Below are 21,629 nucleotides of genomic sequence, written 5' to 3'. Positions count from 1 at the left end.
GCCGAAAATTTATGTATACGTTATGTCTATGGAGCATATGTTATTAATAATCATATAAAAATTAATTTACGTGTTGAGCTTCACTTTGCTCTATTTATGCATGACATAGTGAGCACACATGCTCCCAACTACATAGTTTTTGTTCTTGTTTTTTTAACATTTATAAAACTACCCTAGAAAAAGCATCATAGTTGGCTAGATTTCAAGATGCTCGGTAACAGTATATAAATTTGGTCGCTCACCACGGCTTTCAAGCGGATAGGAAACAAAGTCGACTGACGAACGATATAAAATAAAGTCTACTTCAAATTTATTTTAATAATGGGGAAAGTCTTTGATTTGCTTTTAAAATAAATATTAAATTAATTTAAATAGGATATTTTTTAAAAATTTCTACTTTTAATTATTTAAACATTTTGAAAAAACTTTTATAAATTACCCCATGTTTTTAATTCATTCATAAAACTTATAAAAGAAAAATCTTTTCTCGGACGCTCGGAGTCCTCTTAAGGCCTTTAATTAATTCCACATAAAAAAGTCAACGTTATCTCCAAAAAATATATATATTTTTTTATCTTTGACCTACTTGGAACAAACTTCCAAGTACTTGAATGAATGGGTTCAAAATTAAATAAGCAGTGATTTTAATTTAAGTACAAATATTAATATTTAAAGTTTCTTTAACTATGATTTTCTCAAAAACTAAAAATAAGACAAATGAAGCTTACCTGATGAATATGGTTGATTACTTCCGTATGATTAGCATCTTCTAGTGTTTTACCATTAACTTCCAAAATTTCATCTCCAATTTCAAGGTTGTCGTTATCAGCAGGCGAACCTATACAATGAAAAAAATAAGCTAAATGTTAATCAAAAGGAAAATCTTTTTTTTTGGCTTAACTATTATTTTTGACATAATAAAGGAATATTAAAATTCCCCTTTGGGATAAAATAATATAATTATTTATGTAAAAAATGTGTAAAATCATCCTTCATTTTTAAATAGGAAATTTGTCAATTCTCATGAATAAAAATAGGAGATTTTATACACGTGTAACATACATTTTTTCTACTACCGAAAAAAACAGTTAAAAAATCAAAAATAGAAAGTAATAGAAATAATATTTAATAGTACTTATGTTTAATTAACAAGTTATTGTAGACAATGCAAGTTTCTTTACTACATATGCGTCCAAAAATGGTTTTTACTTCATTAGAATTAAGATCAAGTGGTATCGCACAAGATTTATAAAATAGTGTATCTGATTTCGTCATTATATGTTGTTTTCATATTTGATGTTCTTCAACAGGATCTGAAATTTGGCTACAATTTTATAAATATATTCGATAATATTCGAACATGATTTGAAGCGCTCGGGGCAAAAAGGTATGTACATAAGCCACATTTAGTATTTTTTGAGAAAAAAGTCTTTAAAGATTTTCGTTAAATCTGCAAATCAGGTTGATTATATGTGTAAATGTGTTTCTTCTTTGTGTAGGGCCTTTATGGGTTGAGTTCTTCCCTTAAAGAGTAAAAGAAATTAAAAAAGTATTTTTTTCGAACTTATTTGCTTTTTTTTAAATATGGCTTATGTCTTTCTTGGGTCAAAATAAAACTATATTTTATACAATCAAGAGTCAACTCAAAATATTATTTAGCACATCTAAGTTAGTGTTAAGTTCACTTAATCTTTTTTTTTTTTATTTTAAAATAACGTCTTTTTCTTCTCTATCTACATTCTCTATATTATCATCTTCTTCAGTTTCATTAATGGAATCCCCACCATACTGCTCTAAAATGGTCAGATAAATGTTGTGATTGATAGGTAGTATATATCGCATGAGTTTTTTTGTCTTCAACTTTCTTAATATTTATTTTAAACACTCATTGTACTTACCGTCTAAGCTGCTAAGAATATTATTTGATTCAAGACCTAACTTATTTCCACATTTTCCAACATTAACTTTTTTAAAGTACCCATTTACTTTGGTAAACATCGTGTTTAAATCATTCATTTCAAATCGGAAGCAGTGTGCATGGGTAAAGCTAAAAGGTTCTTTATCTGTAGTTAAATTCTTTTTTACCTTTTGCGAATGATAGGAAATCTCTGTGATCCATAACAATAACTTCGAATGGATTGATTCTTTTATTTTTCCTTACAGCCTCATACCACCCCTCTGGACAATATTTTGTTTGAAAAATTTTTTTGGGCAAAATCCTTGTCGCAATGTATGTATGTCCTGATACCAAAAATCGATGTTCAGTACTTTTCAATTTATGTTCTCTGACAAGCTGAATCCAAAGTGATATAGTTAGCCAGTTTTTATTCTGGCCTCCACAGTTATCCGTAAAGACGACAAGTTCAGATTCTTCATTTGTTTCTCTGGATCAGAGGTACTTTAATATTATGCTTGCAATTTCATCACTTTCCCTTTTGGCATCAGTCTGGGTTGTCACAACCCGAGTAAGTTAGCAACGGAATACGAGCAACGGCACTGCCGGCCCACGAACCCACGAAGACGCGCGCGATGTCGGAGCGGTGCTTATGAAAATTGATAGTTCCTAAACACAATCATGCAAAAAATTAAGTGCATTATAACTTCCATTAGATGCATTTTCTCAATGCAAAAAATTCCTTTTAACTGATTTTACGAGGGTGGTCCCAGAAGTACCCGGCCTGACCTAGAGATGTCGGTAGTAGTTTGAAAAATATCAGTGTATTAAAAAGTATACAATCTATAAAGTATATGTTTCAAGTTTGAAGACGCCACGTTGTTTAGTATTTGTTTGGCAGCCATCAATAGTGAACGTTTTCAGTGAATTTATGAAAATGGAGAAAATTGGTCATCGTTATGTGATACAATACTTTTATTTGAAAGGCCTCAGCCCAACCAATATAAAAGTTGAACTGGATTCGACTCTGGGTGAGTCTGCTCCTTCGTTAACTACAGTAAAATATTGGGTAGCAGAGTTTAAACGATGCCGTACGAGCTGCCAAGACGAGCATCGCAATGGTCGACCAAATGAGCTGACGACTCCAGAAATTTTAAAGAAAATTCACAAAGTGGTACTGGATGATCGTCGACTGAAAGTGCGCGAGCTAGCAGACATCGTAGGCATTTCAAAAATTACGGTACATCGCATATTAACTGAAAATTTTGACATGAGAAAGCTGTGTGCAAGATGGGTGCCGCGTTTGCTCACACTCGAGCAAAAACAGTGTCGTGAAGATGTTTCAATTGAGTGTTTAGCGAAATTTAATCGCAACAAAGCAGACTTTTTGCGTCGTTTTAACCATGGATGAAACATGGGTCCATCACTTCACACCTAAGACAAAAGAACAATCAAAACAATGGATTCAAAAGGGGGAACCGGCTCCAAAGAAGGCGAAAACCGTTTCATCTGCAGGTCATGGTCATGGCGTCGGTTTTTTGGGATGCGCGAGGGATAATTTTCATTGGCTATTTTGAAAAAGGTAAAACTATCAAATGCGAGTATTATGCGAACTTATTGCAATGTTTGAGCGAAGAAATCAAGCAAAAACTGCCGCATTTGGTTAAGACGAAAGTGTTGTTTCATTAAGACAATGCACCAGCTCACAAATCCGTTATTGCAATGGCCAAAATTAACGAATTAAAGTTTGAATTGCTACCTCATGCTTTCCAAACTTAAAAAACTGGCTCAGTGGTTATGATTTTCCAACGATGAAGAAGTGATGTCTGCAGTTAATGGCTATTTCGAGGCGCAAGACAGTTCTTATTATAAAAAGGGTATCGAACTTATAAAACATCGCTGGGAAAAGTTTATAGAGCTGAAAGGAGATTATGTTGAAAAATAAATAAATTTTTTCCAAAATTTTCGTATTTTCTTTCTTGGGTCGGATACTTCTGGGACCACCCTCGTATGTTGGCACAATTATTAAATTTATGTGAAATTGAATCCGAATAAAATTATTTTAAAATCGATATAAGACGTTCAATATTTAAAGATTAACAAAAACACCGTTATTATGGTTGAAATTTTAAGTACTTTTAGGGATGATAACTTAATATCTATACTTCCTTACTATATATTCCGTTTAAAAAAGGCGACGTATTTTAAAAATCTTAAGTAATTATACTATGATAAAAGAAGAAACCAAATTCGGTGTATTCGACAATCGGAGGGTAAAAAAACATTGATGTTAGTGGTGAAAAATTTTAATTTCTTAAGAGATGATAATACAATATCTATAGATTCTTATTATGTATATCGTTTGAAAAAGCCGACGTATTTTAAAGAACTACAATTTTTTTACTATGATGAAAGAAAAGACCAAATTCAATATTTTCGACATTTGGGTAATTCGACATTTCGACACAAGGGTAAAAAAACACCGTTGCTACGGGTAAAAAATTAAGATTTTTTTTAAGAATGATAATATAGTATCTATAGATACTTACTATGTATGTCGTTTGAAAAAGCCGACGTATTTTAAAAAACTAGAATTTTTTTACTATGTTAGAAGAAGAGACCAAATTCGGTATATTAGACGATTGGAGAGTAAAAAAACACCGTTGCTAGAGGTGAAAAAATATGATTTTTTAAGGGATGATACTAAAATGTTTACTATACAGGGTGTCCCAAAAGTCTACGATCAAACTTAAAGGGGAGAAGGGGGAGGTCATTTTGAATTAAAATAACTATATATGTTGTTATCCAATTGTTGACAGTTAAAAAATTATTTAATATTTTATACTTTTTATTAATTCTTTCGTACTTTTTATTTTTCTTTAATTCTTAGGAGTGTTTTTTTAATTTTAAAATAGTTTCAAAAACTCTGCTCTCTTCTAGTCAAGAAAAATATGATCTTAAAAACAAGTTTTGTTTTCAAGAAATATGAATAATTAATTCAATGAAATAGAAATAAAAGAATAATGGATTCAATGAAATTAACCTTTCAAAAAACTGACCCGTCCTTAGAAAATCTTGAGAAATTAATGAAAAAATACAACTCGCCCATATCGAAATGGCCTTTGAGATGTAGGAAGAAAGAGTGAGAGAGTCAGTGTGCGATGAAGACAGAAAATGATAAACCAACGGCGTAACATGGGCTTTCGAGGATTTTGCCAATGCGCACCCAAATTTCACTGGCCATTTCGATATTTCCGAGCTGTAGTTTCATAACATAATTAAAGACTTGAATACAGATTTGTCTTACCCAATTTCAAATAGAAAATACTTATTTGTACCATTGCCAGATTTTTTCAAAAATACAAGAAATTGTAATAATATTTTTTTATTTAATTATTAATAAGGTATTAACTACATTAAATGTTCAAAATGTCTGCCGCCTACCCTTACACATAATCTACATCGTCGAATAAAATTTCTTTTTAACCGTTGGAATCCCCGCTGGTTGTTATTGATCACTCTGATCGCTTCTTCTATTTTTTGACGCAATTCCTGTTCAGTGCGACTTTTTGTAGCGTAAACTAATTCTTTAAAATAACCCCACAAAAAGAAGTCCAATGGGTTAAGGTCGGGAGACCGCGGTGGCCAGCGGATAGTCCCACCCCTTCCGATCCAACGATTTGGAAACTGTTGGTTGATATAAACTCTCACTACTCGAGCGTAGTGTGGAGAAGCTTTATCATGCTGCAACCACATGTTTCGACGTGTTTCTAAGGATACGTCTTCTAATAAGCCATTTAAATGATTTTGTAAAAAATTGAGGTAGCTTTCGCCATTGAGTCGTCTTGGTAATTCAAAAGGGCCAATTAACTTAGCCTCAATTATTCCAGCCGACATGCTTATTTCAAATTGATGTTGGAAACGGGAAGCGCGCACAATTCTAGGGTTAACATATTCCCAATGATGTAAATTGTGAATATTAAATATTCCTATCCTTTGAAACAATGATTCGTCGCTCCACAAAATTCTTTAGAAAAACTGAGGGTCGGTTCTGTTGCGACGTAACATATCCTTGCAAGATCGTACTCTTGTGGCGTAGTCTCCGGGTAACAATGCTTGCACCCGTTGCACATGATATGGATGTAACAGAGATCTTCTCAAAATACGATGCACCGATGAAGATGATAATCCCAAACGCCTTGCTATACGACGAATACTAATGGTCGGATTTTCTGCTACCATATTTATTATCTCATCTTCACCCATATCAACTCTAGGCCTTCCTTCTCTGGGCAAATGCTGGCCAGGAATTTGATCATTCACGTATATTCTATGAACATTTTGAAACACTCGTATGTAATAGCCCAGTATGGAGGAAAGCGTACCTAAGACTGATTTGAAAAATACCAAATTGTTTGTTATTTTTATCTCAACAAAAAAGGACAATGCAAAATATTCAAAATATTTTTAAACTGAACTTTAACGTTCACCTTAAATTTAAGAATAGGTAAATGGTAAATATCTACCTTAATAATATTGGTAATAAATAAAAACCTTTAAAAGTTTTTGTGATTTTTAAAAGAATTGGCAGTGGTACAAGTAAGGTATTTTCCATTAGAAATTGGGTAAAACAAATCTGTTTTTATTATTTATTATTATGTTAAGAATCTACAATAATTTCTCAAGATTTTCTAAGGGCGGGTCAGTTTTTTCAAGGGTAATTTCTTTTTATTTTTTTTTTGAAATCAAAACTTGTTTTTAAACATTTTTTTTGGACTAGAAGACGTTAGAGTTTTTGAAACTATTTTAAAATTAAAAGGACATCCCTAAAAATTAAACATAATCAAAAATAAAATAGTAGTTTACCGCGTTTATTTTGCATAACTCTTTTATTGTTCGCAGTATTCAATTTTAATAAAATATACAAAAAGGTGAATAACTTTTTACCCATCAATATTTTGTTAACCACATATATAGATATTTAGATTCTAAATGACCTCCTCCTTCCCCTCCTTAAGTTTGATCGTCGACTTCTGGGACACCTTGTATATGCCTTTTGAAAAAGCCGACTAATTTTAAAAAACTAGAATTTAAACTACATAAAAAATTATATCATGCATAAAGAGCTTCGAAAAAAAACAAGTAGATTCTGTAGAAATGTTAGAGAATATGTATTGTCTTGCCATAAGACTATAATATTAGGAATAAATACAAAATCCTGCGTTGTAAATAAAATAACAATTGAAATACCTGATAAAAAATGGTGCAAACGAGTTCGAAGGGAAGATCCATACTATAAAGCATTAGGAAGTAGGAAAATACTAAGTCTTAAACAGTTCTGGTATACACACATGAATTCTTCAATTGTCGAAAATACCGAATTTGGTCTCTTCTTCTAACATAGTAAACAAATTCTAGTTATTTAAAATACGTCGGCTTTTTCAAACGATAGTATGAATAAACGAATAATGATAAAACAGTATCTATAGATACTGTTTTATCATTCTTCTAATCTTAATTTTTTACCGGTAGCAACGGTATTTTCTTACCCTTCAAATGTCGAAAATACCGAATTAGGTCTATTCTTTCATCATAATAAAAAAATTCAACTTTTTTAAAATACGTCGGCTTTTTTAAAAGGTATATATAGTAAGTATCTAAAAACTTTGTAGTATCATCTCTTAAAAAATTATATTTTTCACCCCTAGCAATGGTGTTTTTTAAAATTGGTCGACCTTCTCAAACCGTATATCCAGTACAGATATTGAGTTATCATCCCTAAGAAGAATCTTAAAATTTCGACCATAACAACGGTGTTTTTTTTTGCTTTACACGACTTATATCGATTTAAAAAAAAAATTTTCGGATGAAATTTTACATAATTTTTTCAATTGTGCCCACATAACAAAATTAGTAATGTAGAATTTTTCGCGTTGGGAAAATGCATCTAATAGAAGTTACAATGCATCTAAAGTTTTGCATGTGTTGAGTAAACTATCAATTTTCATAAGCACCGCTTCGACATCGCGCGCGACCTCGTGAGTCGGCAACCGCCGTTGCTGTTATTCCGTTGCTAACATTACTCCGGTTTATTCGATATACCAAGTTAAATGTTAATATATTCAGGTAAATATGAAATGTACCACCATTTTATAGTAGGTGAAGATATTGAATTTATATTCTAGGGTTATAAAGTACGTCAGGAGCTTTAAAATTATGTGCCACAAGACCACCCTTTCCATTTAATTTTTTTTTTCAAGATGGCGCCCAGCAGCCAGTTTGAAATTTTCATCTGTCAATTTTGCTTTAAAACATAGTATTCATTCGTCAATTGCATTACCTGAAATCTCAATATTTTGCATTAATGCATTCAAAAAATGAAGAGAGGGGATTAAAGAAAAGCACCGTATATGTATACTTCTCCTTAAGAGCTGCCACAATTTGGGCAGTATGTCATTTGGGGCAGTTTAGTTTTGTAGATATATTTCTTTTTTCGACGCATATAACGAGGAACTGCTCTATCAAAGAAAAGACACCATTCTATTCATGAACAAAATTCCACTGAACCTTAGAGATAAGCTGATGTACCATGGTAAAGTTAGCCTTTTTAAATTTATAGTTGTGTCTTTGAGGGTTTGGTTTAAAGTTATAATTCCTATTGGTTTCTGCTCTAAATGATAAAGCAATAGAAGGATGGCAAGCAACAGTGCATGATGGCAAGCAAGTATCAGATCAAGAATGTTACCTATTCATTACGAATATTATTAAATTGATACAGATCAGAAAATGCCAAAAGTCATGCAGTAATGCCATGTCATTCAATAATGGTATAGTGCATCGTAAATCTGACTTAAGTATACGAAAACGAAACCCTATAAGGCACGAACTCAAGGCAGCAAGCTGTCTAAATATGTACGACCGAATACTATATCGTGTCTCTTCATTATTTTTTATTATAATCTAGTCTAAATCTCCGCCTTATTAATACAATAAAATTAGATACCCTACATATATTCATAATATCAACACCCGGAATACAGAAACACCTCTCCAACATAACACCAACATATTTAAACGTTCTTATTCATACCAAATAGCTAAATTATAAACAGGCTTTAAAGTGAATTTAAGAACATCAGTTCCTTAAATTCATTTAAAGTGTGCATATACAAAAAGTCAATAGCTGAAGTAAGTGGTTATCTGGTTCCTGAATTTTCTATTATTTTTAATGTAGATATGCAGGTAGTTGAATGTAGAAGGCAGGGGTAAAAGCTGGACTTGTCTGATAGACTTAAGTGTGTATTAATTTTTTATATTTTTTGTACCATATCTTCACAATACGATTGTTGTGTTAGATGGAAGAACAGGCAGCGAGATGCTATCATGTTGCGCCAAATCCGGCCTTAAAATTATTGAATTAAAAATGCCAAATGTTTTGTACCAAATAAAAGACCTTTATTATTAAAATGATTAATTCCAGTTATTCTCAGGTTTTCCTGGTGTTTAGAGCTAGGTACAAGTGCAATACCAGGCACTCTCGCCTATTCTTGAATCAAGAATTTTCTGACTATTCGTCTGATGCTTAAAATAATGACTTTCTGTAGCAGCTAAAAGAGGTTACTATGTAGCCCAAGGATATCAAGGCTTTTGTGCAGGTATTTGGGTACGATTCCCATGGCTGATAACACAATGGGCAAAATTGTTACTTTTTCAAGTCCCCACAGTTTCTTGACTTCATCTGCCAGATCGGTGTATTTCCTCCTTAGACCATTGAAAGGCTAGAATTAGCATTTCCGTGGAACTATGGGCAGTTTGTTTGCTTGTAACAACAAAATGTGATAAGATACTCTATAAAAAAAGTCAATATTCAAAGTTAAATGAATGCAGATAACGTATATCAGAGAAAAGGGAACAACATCGCAACGCCGCTAAATCGCATTGTTGATTCCACCGGCACAGTGATGTCGTCAAAATATATTTACATGATAAATATTTATTATTAATAGATTATGTTTTAAATTATAAAGAATATTACCGGTTATGAACACTTTATGCGCTTTTTTATGCACTTAATTAGAGTATGCTAAGTATAATTACTTATTTCATAAAAAGCATTTTTATAGAAATTAAATATTTTATAATTCTTATAGATTTCTTAATCAGCTTTTATTATTCTACGAGAATTTCCTCTTTTGAAAATGTGTGTAAGTCAAGTTTACACAGAGAATTGATTGTACAACAAAACATCCTCCTTGCCCCTATGCACATGTTGAACTCAAACAAAGTTGTTTTTTACTAAGTCTAGTCTTTCAATATTCTAGGATTTCCTCTTCTTCTCTGCAATGATGTTCAGCAGGTTATGGGTGTTTGATACTGCAACGTCTATAATGACCAGCTCATTCTTATCTGGGGATTTTTGACGATGTGTTTCAAAAAGTTCGTAGGGGTTACCACCAAATCCTGGATAGCTATCGTGAAGCCCTCCGTTTCTGGGATGAGTTCCCTACTCCTCAACCCTGCTTTTGACCCTATCTTGTCGATTTATGGTTGGTCAAGGTCATAAGGGTGCCTTCCATAGAGGGTTTTGCTTCGCTATTTTCTGTGTCTTCTCCATACTTACAATCAACTCGTTGTTTTGATGAGAATCATTGACAAAGTTTAAAAGCGTATGTATGTGCGGTCGGTTAGACACACTTCTATGTAAGGCAAGGTTGGTTTTCTTTGGTGGAGGTACCCTTTTAGCAGTTTAACTTGCCCGTTGTGTAGATTTTTGGTAGGAGTAAGGCCTCTTCCTCCTTTGCCTCTTCGTATTGTCATCCGTACTTGCCTTAGAGTGGTGCTTCCTATGATTAGACAGAGTTGTTCTTGTTTTCGTCATGACTTTGTCCAGATTCCTGTTGCTTCACGCGATTAGTCCGAATGAGTATGTTAATACCGATATCGCCAAAGTTTTTATTGCTTTGAAAAGATGTCTACTACTGAGTTTAGTCTATTGCAAAATTTTTTCATTCTGGAAAGATATTCCTTCAAGAGGTTATCTTTAATACTCGTGTGATCGGCTCTACTCTCTTGTTGAAACCTAGGCATTTTCTTCTAGCATGGCTTCTAGCTAGCGTCTGTCAGTTGCACTTCTCCTATTTTGCATTTTCCTTTATCTATATTGATTACGTTACATTTGTTCAGGCCAAATTTCATACTGATATCGTTGGAGAATTGTCATACTGACATGATCAGTTCTTTAAGTTTGTCATGAGCAGGTGCGTAGAGCTTAAGATCGCGTGTAATACGGTGTGCTTCACATGGCCTTTTTTTAGCGTGTATCCATTTCCTGTCCTGTTAAACTGTCTGAAGAGTGAGTTTAATGCCAAGCAGAACCACAGCGTGCTGAGTGAATTCCCTTGCCGCAGCCTGGCACTTAATACTGCTAATTTGTATGGCAGAGTATCTAAGGTCTGTTTTGAGGTACGATCTTAGGTCGATCTCTGGAGGTGTGATTTCTGTATTTTCCTAATATTTCTTGTACCTTTCTCCTCAATTTATTACTAGTGTTTCCTTCTAGCTCTTTTTATTTCAATCTTCTTAATTATCTTCTTAATCTCGTCCTTTCTTGCTCGTCGATCTTTGCTCCGTTAGCAACTGCTGCTGTAAAGGCTGCACAATAAATCAGTTCATAGAGCTCTATAAAGTTCTCAACATCTACCTTAACGTAATATTTTAATGTTTAATGTGTCTACAATCGTTGCATCAAGTTCCCTTGATGTTTTCTGTCTCGGAATCCAGGTCTCTTGATAGAATCCATGCCACCATATTTTTGCAATGTTATGCTTAACAATTCACACAGTTTTAATATTCTTTGTATATTTTTTTCTATTTCTACAGCTGGTGTATGGTGCATTTGGTTATTATTTTTAGATTCTTGACTAAATGCACGATTACTAACTTCTAATTGACTAGATTGTGTTTGGCGTGAAGAGTTGTTTCTCTAGAAATTGATCCCGTATTCTGGGTTTCATTAGCAGATGGATCATTATTCTCTGTTTGGGAGTCTGATAGTATGTTATTATTATACATCGGAAAGACTTCGCTCCATCTTTGTTGGAATAGGGTATACCAGTGCCATATTTGTCAGTCTAGGTGTAAGTAGAGTATTGCCCGACTCTCACCTGCCTTGTAATGATAGCCGGACTATAATATAATTTAATATACTATAATAATAATAATATTATTATTATTATATTAATTTATTTGTTTATTTATTAATTTGTGGCAAATTATATTAGGAGTAAGCTGTATGTATAAATATGTGATTTCAGTATAAAATGTGGGTTTCAATAATAATTATATAAGTAAGCATCACACAATTTTTCTCTTGTAAATAAGCACTTAGAAACCTAAAAACTAAACTTAATTCTTTTAAAGATATCTTTCTTTTTTGTTGTTATCGGACATTGATATTTTTTTAATAGATAATTATTATTTGTGCATTATAAGTTTATAACACTTTTCATCAAAATATTGAAAACAACATTACAAAAAAATATTAAATCTATAGTCAATACCGAATCCAATCCCACTCAAACACCGAACTTAAATGGTTTAATCGTGCTATGACGCCCACGTTACCATACTTTTTATAATTTTCTGAAACTCTTCACTGCTAATAGGACGAATGTTCTCCCTTTTAATATTATCCCGATAAACCTTTTCCTTTTTATCGTACGGAAAAAATAAAGTAAATAATCTGGCTCAAAAAGGTCGCTAAACAAGCCTCAACATGTAATGCGAGTCTGGATATTATACAGCATGTAAAATTTACAATATAAATTCTTCAAATTTTAGAAATTTCAGGTATATATAATAAAATTTAAAATATGATATCTACCCGGATTTTAAAAGCAGGAATAAATTGTTGGTGACTATGCTCTGGTATTTGATCTTTATACACCGTACAAGATCATATAAATTAGTAAAATGCTCATACTGTAGTAGGGCTTGCTGTAGAGCACATTACAGGGAATACGGTAATGTTGCACTGGCTTCTATAAAACGAGAAAAAGCTGCATATTTGCAAGGTTTGCAGTGTGATAAGTCCAGAAAAATACTTTGCAGAGATTTTGAAGACATTAAGACAGCTAGTGAGCCTGGCGACCTTCCTCTCAACATATCGCTGCATGTAAACAATTGTATTATTTAGTTTTGGTACTAGATATACTTGAATAGTTATTTTTATTGAATATCATAATAATTCTGTGGTATTGTGAAATAATGCTGTTTGTTTTTTTGTTCTGTTTTCTTATTTTTCTTTAAGTAGGTGTTGGGTTGAAAACACTTCGATTCATAAGACTTGACAACAGTATAAGCGGCAACCGCGCTACATCATAGACAATTTCTGGGAAGCACCCCGGCCCATCTCTTTGAGCTTTGTCAATAACTACGAAGTAGTATTGCAAAAGAAATCATCGTGTTGTTACGCTTCTGTTTTTTCTGTTCCTTTTTTATCTCTCGTAAACATATTAATCTATTGTACCTAATATTAAGAAGGCTTATTAATATAAACCAGTCATTTTAAAGTGTTCTTGTCTTTATTTTATTAGTTAACGTTAGCACTGTCAGAACAAACCCAATAGACAGTCCACTTTTAACAATTCCAACATTTTGATCCTTCGTCCGGATGGAAGTGTAAAATAACATTTTGAGTGTGACAACGAAGAATTATCGTTGAGCCGTGTGACTACAATCAAGGTGGGTCCTTTCCATAGTATTTTCCTTTTTTCACTTCCTATCAAGCGTATTTTTGTGACTCATTTGAATTTGCTATTTTATTTGCTATTATCGATATAATAATCACTTTAAGCTTACTTTAAGGCACATTTGATTTAAGTTTATCTTAAGCATTGTTGCAAATAAAAAGCAAAATTGATTATGGCAGATTAATTAAAAAACGAGGTTTAGTCAAAGCAAAATTAACAAACTTTCAAAAATATGTAAATAATCTTAAAGCACTATTTCCACAGTTTAATTTGGATGATGAAGTTGTTTTTCTTGAATACGATAATATACAGGGGCAAATCGAGGTAATTGGTGACGATCCTGATTATCAATATAGTGAACGCGAAAATTTTGAAACTCCCTTTTACAGCATTGAGGCTAAGGCCAAATAATTTTTAGTGAAAAGCATACCAAGCGATCCAGTTAATGTTCTGCCTTCTATTAATCCTAGTGAGGAGTCAAAAAGTATGAGCAGAGTTAAACTACCGGTTATCGAAATTTTCACCTACAATGGAGACTATGACAAATGGCTTGAATTTCACGATACTTATGATTCCTTAATACATAAAAACATAACTTTAGCCATTCAAAAGTTTCATTATCTTAAATCGTATGTTAGTTCTAGCGAGTTTGGAGCTTTCAGGCGCGAATTATAAAATTGCTTGGGCATTAATTTGTGATTTAACAATAATAAGATTTTAATTCAAGACCATGTAAAAGCGTTGTTTAATATTCAGAAACTGCACAAAGAGTCTTTTACTTGTTTGCGAAAATTGGTTGACACTGTAACCAGACACCTTCGAGCCTTGAAAATTCTAAGTGAACCTGTCGATTCTTGGGATACGTTAATTATTTACATGATAAGCAGCAAATTAGATGATATAACACTTCGATGATATATGATATAACATCATACACAACACCCACCTTAGATAATTTAAGGTCTTTTTTGAAAAAACAGGCATATCTTCTTGAATCATTGGAACAAAACAAAGTGCTTGAAAATACACATAAGCGATATAGAAAGATTAACTCCTTTTAAGTAGAAAAGCCACTTATAAAATATAGTTGTTTATTTTGAAAACAAGATCATTTTATTTAAAATTGTCCAGACCTTTTGAAATTAGATATAAAACAATGTATAGAGGAAGTTAAGAAAAGACATTTATGCTTACATTGTCTAAGAGTGGGACAAATGGTTAAAAATTATGGTTACTCACGGTACTGTAAAACATGCAAAGCTAAGAACAACACACTTCTACATTTGGTCTCAAATCAAACGTAAACAATTTTGATATCAACCGAGGTGAAAACATTAGGGACATTCAGCAAGAATGTTTCAATTTGTCGTCTGTAAACTTATTGACCGAACAAGTATTGCTATCGACTGTATTAGTTGACATTTTTGATAAAAACAATTAGCCTTTTGTAGCACGAGCCCTCCTTGATGTCGGTTCTCAAAGCAGATTTCTTACTGAATGTTTTCTAAATAAACTTCAGTTATCAAAAACATCTGTTTAGATTAAAATTTGCGGGTTTAATAAAACTCAATCGGATTGCAAAAGCAAATGTATCGCTCGCGTTTAGTCCAAAGTTAATGGTTTTTGTAGACATTTCTTGTTTAGTACTACCTCACATAACGAATAGTTTGCCAAACTTTAAGTTTAACAAATTTAGCAATTTTAGTATTCCTAACAACATAACTTTAGCTGACCCTAATTTTGATGTCCCGTACGATATAGATATGCTAATCTGAGCTAATTATTTTTGGGACTTAATTTGTGTAGGTCGAATTAAATTAGGCGTAAATGGACTTTTTGCCCAAAAAACAAAATTCGGTTGGATTGTATCTGAACGTGTAGCTAGCGAATCGAATCAAGAACGACAGTGTAACCTCATAAAAAATATTGATATTGACAAACAACTTACGCGTTTTTGGGAAATCGAAGAATCTTCCACATTTAAAATTGTTATCGAATGAGGAAAAGGCTTGTGTGGAGCACCTTTAACACATTTAGACGCGATGAAAATGGTCATTATATCGTTACGATTCCGCTAAAAGAAAGTCCAGAAAAGTTACGAAATTCTTATGATAATGCTGAAAAACGATTTTTAATTCTTTACGCAAATTTGAACACAATGAAGCTTTTAAAACCGAATATCATAAATTTATATAAAATATTAAGAATACGAAGCTTTAGGGCACATGCGTAATGTCAAAAGTAATGAACGTAACAACGAAAATTGTTATTATATGCCTCATCATGGTGTTTTTAAAGACAGTAGTTTGACGACCAAGCTCCGTGTTGTTTTTGACGCGTTGTATCCTAGTAGGTCCGGAATATCATTTAATGACATTCAGATGACTGGCCCGACTATCCAGCATGTCTCAAGTTCACAAAAGACAAAATTATTTGCAACGTATACTGAGGCGTGACAATATAACTGAAAAAATAGATACCAACGAGTTACTTACGGTTACCTACGGTACCAAATCGGCAACATTTTTAGCAATAAGATGCCTTTATCAGCTAGTAATTGATTGCGAAGCAGAATTTCCTCTAATATCACGTAATATATTAGAAGATTTTTACGTCGATGATCTTCTTACCAGTTCTGAGCAGGAAAAATTGAGGAAATTAGAAATAATATTGCTTCGATACTTAAAAAAGCGGGATTTCATTTAAGAAAATGGGATTCTAATAGCAGTAAAATTTTAGAAGGGATAAACACTACCGATAAGGCTGATTTGTTTGATATAGGCATAAAGGAAAACACAAAAACTTATTTGGAATGCAAAAAAGATATTCTCTTTTATAAAATTAGTAATGGGTCACGAAATAATATTACTAAACGCTTAGTTATATCCGAAATATCGCAAGTATTCAATCCTTTAGGCTTATTAAGTGCAACCATAATCTTAGCTAAGATAATTCTACGAGATATGTGGTTAGAAAAGATAGGATGCGACAACTTTTTATCATACAGTTTGCATTAAAGATGGATAATATTTCGCGATCAATTAAATTCATTAAATAATCTTGAAATAAGCCCTCAAGTAATCTGTCAAAATCCCCGTCGTATTTAAATACACAGTTTCTCAGACGCATCTTCTAATGCCTATGGTGCATATGTGTATATTAAATCAACTAAGAAAGATAGTGATACCTTAGTCAGGCTTATTTGTACCAAATCAAAGGTAGCCCTGCTTAAGACACAAACTATTCCTAGGTTAAACCTCACAGCTGCCTTGTTACTCGTAAGATTAGTAAACAAAGTAAATTATCATTAAATGTTTTCATTAGTAGATGTTAGTGGATGGTTAGGTATGACTCCAGATCCCCTACAGGTATTTATGGCTAATCGTATTGTTGCGATTCAACAACTTTCAGACATTACACAGTGGCGACGTGTTCCAACTCAAAACAACGCAGCGGATTGTGTTTCTCGTGGTGTCAGTCCAAATGTGTTGTTATCATTTGATCTTTATTGGTCAGGCCCCGCTTGGTTAAAACTAGATGAACATGTATGGCCTAAATTTAGTATTTCTTTAGAAAATCTTCCCGAAATGCATAATGTAGTTCAAGCAAATACCATTGTCTCTTTTGAATCTATTATTGAATTTTCAAAATATTCAAGTTTAAGCAACTTAGAACGTACTATTGCCAAGGAATTGAACGTAAAACGAAAATTCGCCCCGCTTGAAGCAGCAGAAATAAAACACTCATCTCGTATTCTCATAAAACTTTCTCAACGTAGTTGTTTCTCTGATGAGATTCGTTTATTAAGTACAGGTGAATTTGTATCCAAAAGTAGTAAATTATCAAAACTACATCAATTTTTAGATCATTTTGGGTTAATTGGAGTCAGCGGAAGATTGACAAATTCGAATTTTAGTTATCATATAATACCCTATCAAAACATGCATTTACCAAATTATTATTTCTTAAGTGGCATAAAATACTGCTTCATCCGGGGCCTCAATTTTTACTTCCTAGCATTTGTGAATCATTTTGGCCTATACCAGGGCGTAATTTGGCTAGAAAAATTTATCATAACTGTGTCTGTTGCTTTAAAAGTAACCGTACGCCTATTTTACCAATAATGGGCAACCTACCAAAAACACGAATAAATTTAACGCCACCATTTTTTACTACAGGTGTAGATTACGCTGGACCCTTTTCGATCAAAGATAGACTAGGTCGCGGTTTTAAGGTTACAAAATCTTATATCTATTTGTATATTTGTTTTGTTACGAAGGCTATACACCTTGAGTTACTTTTAGATCTGACTACGGAAGCATTCCTTGCTTCTTTTAAACGATTTATTAAACGTTTACGCGGTAAACCATATCAAATGTTTTGGACAACGGAAGCAATTTTCTCGGAGCTAATCAAGAATTAAAACAACTTAGGATATTTCTACAAGAAAATAGTAAAACTTTGAGTGAATCTCTTAACAATGAGGGCATTTTATGGTCTTTCATTCCCCACACTTTGGTGATCTGTGTGAAGCCGGTGTAAAGGCGATCCAATCTCATCTTAAGCGTGTTGCAGATAATGCTTTATATTAACATTCGAAAAATTTTATACTTTGTTAGTGCAAATGGAGGCAGTCCTGAACTCGCGACCCCTAACGTCCTTCTCTAGTGATCCTTCAGACTATACACCCTTAACTCCATCCAATTTTTTGATTGGACGGCCATTAATAACATACCTGATCCAGACTATGTCGAGATACCTGAAAATCGCTTGTCACATTTTCAACAAATCCAGAAGCTGCAGCAGCATTTTTGGAGAAGATGGTCGTTTGAATATGTCTCAGAGTTGCAGCAACATCAAGTGGCGTAATACCTATGACTCTTTAAAGACTGGTGACCTAGTTATCATAAAGCAAGATAATCTACTTCCATGTAAGTCGTTGGGAAGAATCGACATGCTTTATCCAGATAGGGATGGAACTTCAAGGGTTGCCACCATCAAAACAAGAAAAGGACTTATCAAACGTTTGTTTGCCAAGATCTGTCCATTGCCGTTACAGAGACTTTAGTGTATGACAGTGCGTTCTTTATCACTCACATTTAGTTCTTAAGAACAGTTTACATGTTTATTTTGAAAGTGATACTTTCAAGGTGGGGGGCAATGTTCGGTTGAAAACACTTCGATTAAAAAGACTTGACAACAGTGTAAGCGGCAACCGCGCTCCGTCATAGACAATTTCTGGGAAGCACATCTTGAGCTTTGTCAAAAACTACGAGGAGTACGAGGCAGTATTGCGAGAGAAACAATCGTCTTATGCTTCTGTTTTTTTTCTTCCTTTTTTATCTCTCGTAAAACGAAACATATTAATCTATTTTACCTAATATTAAGAAGGTTTATTAATATAAACCAGTCATTTTAACGTGTAGTTGCCGTTTTTTTATTAGTTAACGTTAGCAGTATCAGAACAAATCCAACATACAGTCCGCTTTTAACAATTCCAACAGTAAGAATATTCAAACCAAAAAGAAGAAAGAAAGTTTTTTTAGATAAGAAATTATTGATATACTGCAATTTTTGGCTTACACATCTTCAGATATGTAATTAGTAGAAAGTGGTTGAGTATTAACGGAGTTATATCGTATTATAAGTGTTCTTTATTGTCTGTACTTAAAATTGTATTGTAGATAAAATAAGATCTGATAATGCCGTAGGGCGAAACGCATAAACCTAACTAATAGATGCGACATTTGTGAGATTTTGATTGAAGTATTTTTGAAGTATTTTTGAGAATAATGGATGAAGTTTTTGAATTAAATAGTGAATCTCTATAAAAAAGGTAAGAAAATTTGCTCTCGTTAAGAATCGAAAGTTTCAAAGTAAAAAAGTTTCTTTAATTATATCTTTAGGAGTTTTATTTAATTGAAGATTAATTAACCATAATTAAGGTTTTGTATTAAAGGATTTATTCAATTCATAACAATTCATAAAGTAACATAACATGAAATAAAAATTTAAAAACTTACCATAAAGCTTTATCTTTTTGTCTTTAGTTTCGACGAGAATTATTACATAACCTCCTAAATCCACCATGATTTGTACGACGAAAAATCTGAAAAATACAAATGCTATTAGAACTATAATAGTACTAGTAATTACATAAATATTTCGAGAGCCTACATACCACTACTATACCACACACTTTTGCTTACTATTCGCTTATACGTCAACCAATTATATATTTTTCTTCAGTTTGGTTACATAGCAGATCGTATGTCCTTTAAAATGGTGTATGCCACTTAAGGTAACCATTTAAAATACAAAAGTTTTATGTCGATAAAATATCCATTATTCCCAGACATTTTTGGTCACTATTCGCTGGTACATCAACCGATTTAATTTTTTTTGGCACTGTTGAATACACATTTTAATGATGTTTACAATGATGTGTCACATCATACTTCAAATATAAAATTAAACGTCCCCCTGTATATCTAAATTGACGTGTTTTTTTAAACAGTTATTAAGGGTGGTGCGTTTGGAAATGAACGCATTGTAACAATAGAACTTGATCTTATTATTAATTCTTGTGAATTTATGACCAGAAATTTTGTATTGGAAGTGGTATTTTGTGGGTGCATTAAATATTAAAGTGGATGCATCAATTATTAAAGAAAACTGTTTGTTTCTCGCTAACGTTTCGAATTATATTTAATTCATCTTCAGGGCTCTAAAATAGATAGAAAGAAATGGTGTTGAATGTTTTTTTGCTTTTTTTCCCTCTACTTTCTCTAAATACTTGTTAAAAAATTATAAAAAACATAAGTTAACATACAATGACAGTATGCATATCATAGAGATTCAAAAAAGGGGAGGGGGAAAAGGAAAATATTCAAAAACACTTACCGAAGCCGTAGTTCTCTCTCCTCAAATTCAAAAAATACATAATAATTAAATATTAATAATAATAAGAACTGCATGGTACAAAAATCATTTTATTCAACTTTGGATGAAAGTGCCATCATTTTCCTCTTGTAACTTGGTGTTTACAGACTAAGATGTTCTCATCCTGAGTGCAATGTGTGCTACATCGGACAAAGCCGAGGGAGAATCGAGACGAGAGTCAAAGAACATAGTAAACTCATTGAAAAGAATATAAACCGATTTATAACCAATACCTCTTCTCCTTTCGCCAATCATATTATTGAGACCGGACATGATTTCGAGCCTGGGGCGGATACCGAGTTGCTCCACATTTGTCAGAAGGGGTTAAGGTTGGATCTTTTGGATACACTTACATTAATGAGCATACTCATTTTGAGAGCAACACTTTCTTTAATTCCTTAGGTCCTAACAGTAACACTAACATTTGATTTGATTTGACTTATTAACATATTTAACATACAGTTATTTGTTTATTTATTTACAACCTATAACCATTGATTGAATATTTGAGAAGATGCGCAACCTTATGGACGAAAATGTACCTTCAAATGTACCCGACAATGGGATGGCGACACCGTCGCGTCGGTCGAAGTCAACCCGAGAATTATGCCAAACGCGTGTGCCGACAGTCACTGTCTGCCTGCTTTGCATCATCGGCCCTGAAAACTTGAGCGCTTTGAGCTGATATCTATTAATGTTTTCGACAGGTCTTCTTCGAAAGCTTATTTAATTTTTTTGTGGACCTTTTTGGTGATAAACATTAATTTATTTTCTTGAGTAGCGTAGTTAAAAGATGCTACTTTTACATAATATACACAGTTAAGTGTTGTTATAAAGGACTTCATAATAAACAAAAACAATAATGTAAGTTACTTTATATCTTAAGTTCTAAATCAAATACCGTTTGAGTGGATTCAAATCCGTGGAAATATGGATATTCTTTTTGATGGGGAATACACTGCTAAAAAATTATGGATAAGCGAAAATAATGTTTTGAAGAATTATAGTTAGGTAAGAACATACCAAACAAAACTACTAAGAAG

At 32.8% G+C, this 21,629-nt stretch overlaps 1 protein-coding gene across 1 annotated transcript in view; it reads right to left on the bottom strand.

The window, feature by feature from the left end:
• Positions 1 to 21,629, bottom strand: part of LOC126744387 (protein PALS1) — a 463,284-nt gene that overhangs the window by 410,569 nt on the left and 31,086 nt on the right. Inside the window, exons 2-3 of the mRNA XM_050451770.1 lie at positions 19,668 to 19,753; positions 729 to 838 (exon numbers count right to left, since the gene is read on the bottom strand). Coding sequence (XP_050307727.1) covers positions 729 to 838; positions 19,668 to 19,734 — 177 coding nt within the window. The 5' untranslated portion in view covers positions 19,735 to 19,753. The remainder of the gene's footprint in view (positions 1 to 728; positions 839 to 19,667; positions 19,754 to 21,629) is intronic.

The sequence above is a fragment of the Anthonomus grandis genome, chromosome 14, assembly GCF_022605725.1.
Source record: "Anthonomus grandis grandis chromosome 14, icAntGran1.3, whole genome shotgun sequence".
Taxonomy (NCBI): Eukaryota; Metazoa; Arthropoda; class Insecta; order Coleoptera; family Curculionidae; genus Anthonomus; species Anthonomus grandis.
The sequence above is the reverse complement of the archived record's forward strand: the minus strand, read 5'-3'. Positions and strand labels throughout refer to the sequence as shown.